We start from the raw sequence: 6,845 nt of genomic DNA on the forward strand, positions 1-6,845 counted from the left end.
CTTTTTTAAGATTGAGTATCGTTCTTCATCTTTAATGGTTAGAAGTATCGAAAAAATATTATAATTCTATTTGGATTCTATTATTACTTTGGAAAATTTAATGTCGGAATTAGTTTAAAATTATTTCTTATGATTTTCAATGACTAGGAATAGTATTTTAAAAGTTGTGCAGTTTTAAATCAAAATTGTGCTTAACCTCTTTTTCTTAAATTAATGGACCAAGGAATTGGCGATTAAATAAGTTAAGGAGAAATTAAATTGCCAATGAATTAGAATTTGGTTATATATGATTTGCCGTGAAAGTGTTTTTACATAAGTCAAAGTAAGAAAATATAAGTATTACTTCTAAAAATTAAACATCTCTAAAGCCTTTAACGCCTCATTCATTGATTAATTCTCCAAATTCATAAGCATTTTCTCATTCACAATTAAACACTCTGCTTCACTGTTCCTCACTACTTCAAGATTCACATCCTCCTACTAAAGTTTGATTGATCTAATTAGAAGATTCAATTAGACGTTGCTTGATTCAATTCTTTAACTCTCGTGGGAATGATATCCATTCACTGTGTATTACTTGGAGCGATTTTGTACATTTTCCAATATTCGACCGTATCAAATTTTTGGCTCATTGCGATTACAATTATAGAATTAGGTAATTGAGAAACAAATTGATGATAGATTAGAATATGAAATTAGTAATCTTAAGATTGAAAAAGATAAAATTAGGGCTTCCAAATTAAAATAAAATTGATTTCAAGATTGATCTTCATAGAAGTTAATAGAATTCTAAAGATAAAATATATCATAAAGAATAAAATAATAATTTATAAGATATAGGATAAATTTTAAAATTAAATAATATATGAAGGGTCAATTAATAAATAAAATTAAATAAAAATTATTTGAAAATTATTAAAAAAATTTAAAAAATATATTTTGTTACTAGGACCATTTAATAGTTCAGACGTTTTGGGACCATCAAAACTAAAACCACAACAGTGGTAACAATTTAGAATGATGAATAAATGCGAAGTATGATTCTGGTTGAAGAAGTATAAAAGACTAAAAATATAATTGAATTACTAAAAATTGAAAAAAAAATTACTATAGGAGATGAGTAAAGTAATAAAGTGATGGATTACCATTAAATTTATTTTTTATAATATGTGAATATGACTATCTTATTTTAAAAATGACTAATTATTTATTTTATCACTTTACTCATCTCCTCATTTTAGAAGAGCCTTGATATTTATACGTTTAATGAGAACAGTTTTAGAGAAAAAGGAATTATTTTCTATTTCTGAAAATTATGTGTCCTAGTTTTAGAGTGAACAAAAATTTTGACAGGCTCCCAAAGACGACTTATGATTTTCTCTACATCCAAGTGCAATTCTGCCTCAAAATTATGAATGTGTAAAACAGAACTATTATACAATAATACATGAGAAAGAATAACTTAACCTCAAATTTCAGAAGAATACCGAAAAAACAATAGAAAAACTTGTGTTATAATTACCTTTTCTTTCTCTATCATTTGCTTTCAATTTTTACGTTATTTAGTGAATTAGTCATTTTTAGTTTCCATACTGTCAAGTAATGTATTAAACAAATTTAATCGATACATACAGATTCAATTGAGAAGTTTACATAAAATTTCCCCACCTATTGAGAAAAGATTCAATTGCTACTTAGCCGTGCTAAATGGCTCGAAGGAATTTTGCACGAAACGACGAAGAAATAAAATAGGTACCAAAGCGAAAATCATGGTGGGTAAAAATTGGAAAAGAGACATCTTGCATAGACAGACATCTTTATTGAGGACACGAAAACGTCAATGGTAACCCTTTGGTTGTACTGAACAACCAGAAGCAGAAAAATCTATATTGCACACTCAAAGCTCAATGGATCAACTTCATATTCTCATTGCCCGTATCTTCATTATTGCCAAAAGAAACGGCAGAAACAACAGAGAATTGAAATATGAAAACTCAGTAGGGCCAAAAGAATCGAGGCAGAAGAGAACCTAACATCTTAATACTATAACAAACAATCTCCTATGATGCTGCCAAGAATCACTAATAAGATAACTGCAAATGATACATGTTAGCTATAAAATGCTTCAACGCAGCAGTAATACCTGCCAAAAGGTGACAAAATGCGCTTTACTTTTTCTTTTGTAGTTCAGAAACCCTTTGGCCCATAATTTTACAAACAGGTTCATCTTTTGACTGAATAAGTTTTAGCGCAGGGTGAACAATAAGATCTCCCATAACCAACTTCTGGCCAACATCCAACTCGCTTAAATCCACATCAATATATGGGGGGATAATGTCAGCAGGACATAGGAACTTAACAGTCCTTTTGATGGTATTCAAAGCAGCACCTGCCAAAAATTTTAAAAAATGGTTAATCATACTCTGCAAAATAAAACATTATGAAAAATAGAGAGTAAATAAAATGCAAAAGGTGCACAATGCCCTAGCTTCTACAGTTGCTGCTTTTCAGGCTAGAGAAGTGCTTATATTGCTCACCTTTGTTCTTCTATAAGAAATTTATTTTAATAATTTTATGACATAATATCCATGAATGGTGCATATAGGCACATAAATGTTCTCTGTTAAAGAAGTAAGTTGACTAGTTGCGATGCACATCAGAAGTGTACAAATGTACAATAATGACCATTCATTTTAGATTTGCACTATCAAAGCAGAACATATATACTCCCAAAAAGTTAACTCCATAACAGTAAAATTGAATACTGGGTTTAAATATGTTATTGTTAACAACTTCAGTTGCTTGACAGAAATACCCTTCTGTAAACAAAAGTCTTAAAGACTTCAGGGACTTAAACAATGGCACACTAATTTGTTGCTTTTAATCTAAAAGTTGCACGTGTTACAGAAACCAGATCATGATCTCAACAGGTCTTCTCATTACAGAACAACTGCCTCCTACAATTTTAACCAAATAATAATCCCAAATCAAACTAAGGAGAAATTGGAATTATCCAGAGGATAAAAATAGCTTTTCAACCAAGTGTGCAGTTATCTTTTAAGTACTAGTTGGGATTATTGAAGATTAACTTTGACTAAGTGCTGCATAATTAACAGGCCTAGAGCAAGAAACCAAGTAATTGACATTGTCAAAAAGATGTATAACGAATCATTCACAAAAAAGAAATAAAGGGGAATTATAAAAACCTCTATAATTTAAAATCCCAGATGGTAAGCCTAATAGACTATTGCATGGATGTGCAGGCAGATTCAGTTTGGAAAAGAAAACTCATTTTGGAAAGTAAATATAACACTAAATTCTGTTATGTCATATATTGGCCTATTGAAACAGATGCTAACCAAACCATTTCCCAAACAAGATATTAAAACCAGCAATCTCATGTTAACTTTAGATATGCCGATGACAAGTGATGTAGATAAAGCAATGTTCAGTCATGAGATAGAAATCAGAACATGAAAGTATTACATAAGATCCATTGTATGTACCACCTAACATGTGTAACTCTTTAGACAACATCAACAGAATTTGTTAAAGACAATTGAGTTTATAAATATATTACACTTTAAGCAAAAAGAAAAACAAAATAAAATCAACAGAATATTTAAACAAACATTCGTTAGCCTAAAAATTTCACAAATACGTAGTAAACAAAGTGGTCATGTGATGAGCTAAAGGGCTAATATTGAAATGTACTCTATGAAGAAAATTAAAATATGATTTCAAGAAGAATTCCATGTGTGCTAACCTTTCTTCAGTCCAGGGGATATATCTTCTCCTCGAAATACAAGAGGGACCTCAACTTTCAACAGAGCATTTGATGGAGCCCTTAGAAAAGTGACATTTAATGGTGCATCTGTGCCTGCCTGCAAATGAATCTGGGATAATTTCAAAAGACAAAAGTTCAGCACATAGCAACAAATTTAAACTTAACTGTATCTGTAAAACAGAACATGATGAGATAACTCACAACTATCAAATGCTCAACTGCCTTACATATCACATCTCAACAAAATAATTAAGCTTTTACAATCACAATAACTTCAAAGAAGGATATATTTTACTAAAACCAATCAGAGCATGAAAAATGATAGCTATTTTCATATACCATCCAAGAAAGATGAAAGAGAAAACACATTTCCTACACTACACAAAGAAATACATTTCAGATATCAATTTCAAAAAGTTTAATTAATCAAGAACATATCCTAAAGCAAATATAGTAATTACAACTCCTACATCCATAAGTGGAACACTCACCAATAATATGTCAATGATATTATCAACAAAAGCAAGCAGAAGCAAAATGATATTGACATGTGGAAACAAACAACTTGCTATAATGGGTAAAAAAAAAACAAAGATTTGCAAAGCTAACGATACTTGGAGGACAAAAATCAAAATTGAGGTTAGGATTATACTACGAGGGAGCCTATATTTTTGAAGATGGTCACAGGCATATAATATATAGTTTTTTTGGTTGAGAGGAGTTCAAATGTGTATATTTGTGTCCATGGACTCCATACATATAACAATAATCTCCACTCTTTCGACAATCCAAAACAATGATCAAACAAATCTGACACTTAAACATTTGCAAAATCACAATATTCTGGATACCTTTTCATTAATCATATAAAACAGTAACAAGATTTCTCATAAATACATCGTCAACCCAAAACAAACAACTAATATTCATACACATACAAAAGAAAGAAAATCCAAACTAAAATCAATTTACCTTGCGGGGCAAAACCCGAACCTTCTCAACAACGTCCCCGCTTTCGAACTCCGACCGGACTTCGAGGTCGAAGAGGCGGGAGAGAAAGAATGAGCGGCCAAGCTGGTTGACGAGCTTCCTGATCTGGTTAGTCCGTACGGAAATGAGGCGCTTGTTGCCGCCATGCTGACCGTCCTCCTGCTCGAACACAATGCTAGGCACGCGCCCAACCTTCCGTTCCTTCGCCGATATGTTCTTCCCCGAATTCGCGCGAGGAATTGCGAGTATCGTCTCGTCGTATTTCGAGTCCGGTCTCGGAAAGCCTTCTAGGTATGTCAGCGGCTGCACCTCCGGTGGCTCATGGTGGAGTACCGCGGCGGCGGATGACTGGGAGAAGCGCCGGAGGTGGAAGGAGGATCTGGAGAGTATGACGTGGCGGAGCATGGTTTGGTTTGGGGTTTTAGCTGCAATGGAATCGAGAAGTTAGAATTTACAAATGTACTAATTCATTCTTCGTAAAGGAATACAGAGAACAGAAATGAATACGTTAGTCGGCGCTTTGGGAGAATGTCGGGATGCGACGGCTAGATGCGACGCGGAGAAGGCCGTCACGGCGACGGGACGACGGCGGGGGATGATGGGGAAGGTAGTAGAGTGGAGATTTTTCTGAGGTTTAGGCTTTGGAGCTTCCTGCTGCTCCAGGGTTCGACTTCAAATGACTTCTCTAATTTTCTTCAGTATCGAACCGAACGACACCGTTTCACATTTTCTTTTGCGTTTCATAAATGTGTTTAAAAAACATTTTTTTTGTAACTTAAAAAAAAAACTGAAGTTACTAAAATACTCTCAGCACAATATTATTTTATAAGAGTTAATAGTCAAAATTATTACTAAAAGATATCTCGATCTCTATATAAATTTCTGAAAGATAAAGTAAATTAAAATCGTCCCCAAAAGATGACGGACATGACCACATTAGTCCTTCCGTCATCTCATCCGCTGAGTTGGCTAATATTGGGTGACGTGTTCCGTTAACTGCCCGCGTGGCACAATAACAAAACGACGCCGTTTTGAATCAATGGCCTCCAGGTGTTGATATGACGTCGTTTGATGTCCTGGAGAGATTCAAAACGTTGCAACCCATCACCCCCTCTGTTAACAAGCATTTCAATCTGTTTCGCTCTAAAACGTACCGTCTCCTTCAAGCTATGCCCTAAGCATTTGACCCAACATTTGAACGACGCCATCAACCTTCGTCAGCGTTGGAAGACCAATAAAACAGAAGAGGTATCGGTACTGAATACAGAGGTGATCGTCTCCTGGAGCAACATTGATAGTGGAGGAAGCCATCGCGACGGCTATAAGTAAGGATGAACTTTTTTCTTGTTTATTGAGTTATTTTGTGGCGTGATGTCTTTCTAGTGGCGTGATTCATGGATTCATCTAATTCTGGGTAGGGTTTGGGGTGACTAAGGATTTGTATGAATGTTCTTGTATGATATGAGTGGGTTGGAATGCTTTGCTGTTACTGGCTTTATGTTGATTTGTTAGGTAGGGGTGTGTCATTTTAGTGATGGTTCTATTCGGTTGTTGCATGTTTGTTTTGGATTCAGGGTTTGTTTTGGTATGTTTTTCTGTGTTTGTTAATGGGATTATCGTCTCTGTTATTATAGATGGAGGGTCCTCCCATGACTTTTGTGTTTCACCATGGTGGAATATTTAAAAACTCTATTGATGGAGACATGATATATGAACCCGACAACACGGAAGTCTTGATGGGTGTTGATGGAGACACACTTGATGTGTTTTTTGTAAGGGTCTACTATAAGGAGTTGGGATACATTGAAGCTGGAAACTGTTGGTAGAAATCTCCTGGAGTACCCCTCTCATCTGGGTTGAGAAGCTTAGTCACAGATGCAGATTTGGTTGCACTGTGTAAGCATTGTAGGAGAAACCAACATGTGATCAACATTTACCATGAGCACTGTATTTCACAGCCATATATAATAGACAACATGGTTGAGGATGTTGTCAATGTGGAAGCAGAAAATAGCAAGCAAAAGAACTCTTCCCAAGCTAAGAAGTGCCATTCTGAACCTGCCAAGAT

General features: G+C 34.5%; 1 protein-coding gene across 1 annotated transcript; it reads right to left on the bottom strand.

The window, feature by feature from the left end:
* Positions 1-1,889: 1,889 nt before the first annotated feature.
* LOC130935718 (uncharacterized) lies at positions 1,890-5,507 on the bottom strand. The gene is made up of 4 exons (XM_057865593.1): positions 5,285-5,507; positions 4,760-5,202; positions 3,767-3,896; positions 1,890-2,389 (listed from the first exon to the last, which is right to left on the bottom strand). Exons 2-4 carry the CDS (start codon positions 5,180-5,182, stop codon positions 2,169-2,171), a joined length of 774 nt encoding a protein of 257 aa, XP_057721576.1. The 5' UTR covers positions 5,183-5,202; positions 5,285-5,507; the 3' UTR covers positions 1,890-2,168.
* Positions 5,508-6,845: the final 1,338 nt, after the last annotated feature.

The sequence above is a fragment of the Arachis stenosperma genome, chromosome 6 (genome assembly GCF_014773155.1).
Source record: "Arachis stenosperma cultivar V10309 chromosome 6, arast.V10309.gnm1.PFL2, whole genome shotgun sequence".
Classification (NCBI taxonomy): domain Eukaryota; kingdom Viridiplantae; phylum Streptophyta; class Magnoliopsida; order Fabales; family Fabaceae; genus Arachis; species Arachis stenosperma.

Coding starts and splice junctions, on each gene's coding strand:
- LOC130935718 (XM_057865593.1), bottom strand. CDS start 5,182: ATGCTCCGCCACGTCATACTCTCCAGATCCTCCTTCCACCTCCGGCGC. Junction 3,897..4,759: donor TTCGGGTTTTGCCCCGCAAG/GTAAATTGATTT, acceptor AAATTATCCCAG/ATTCATTTGCAGGCAGGCAC. Junction 2,390..3,766: donor ATCCCCTGGACTGAAGAAAG/GTTAGCACACAT, acceptor AATTTTTGGCAG/GTGCTGCTTTGAATACCATC.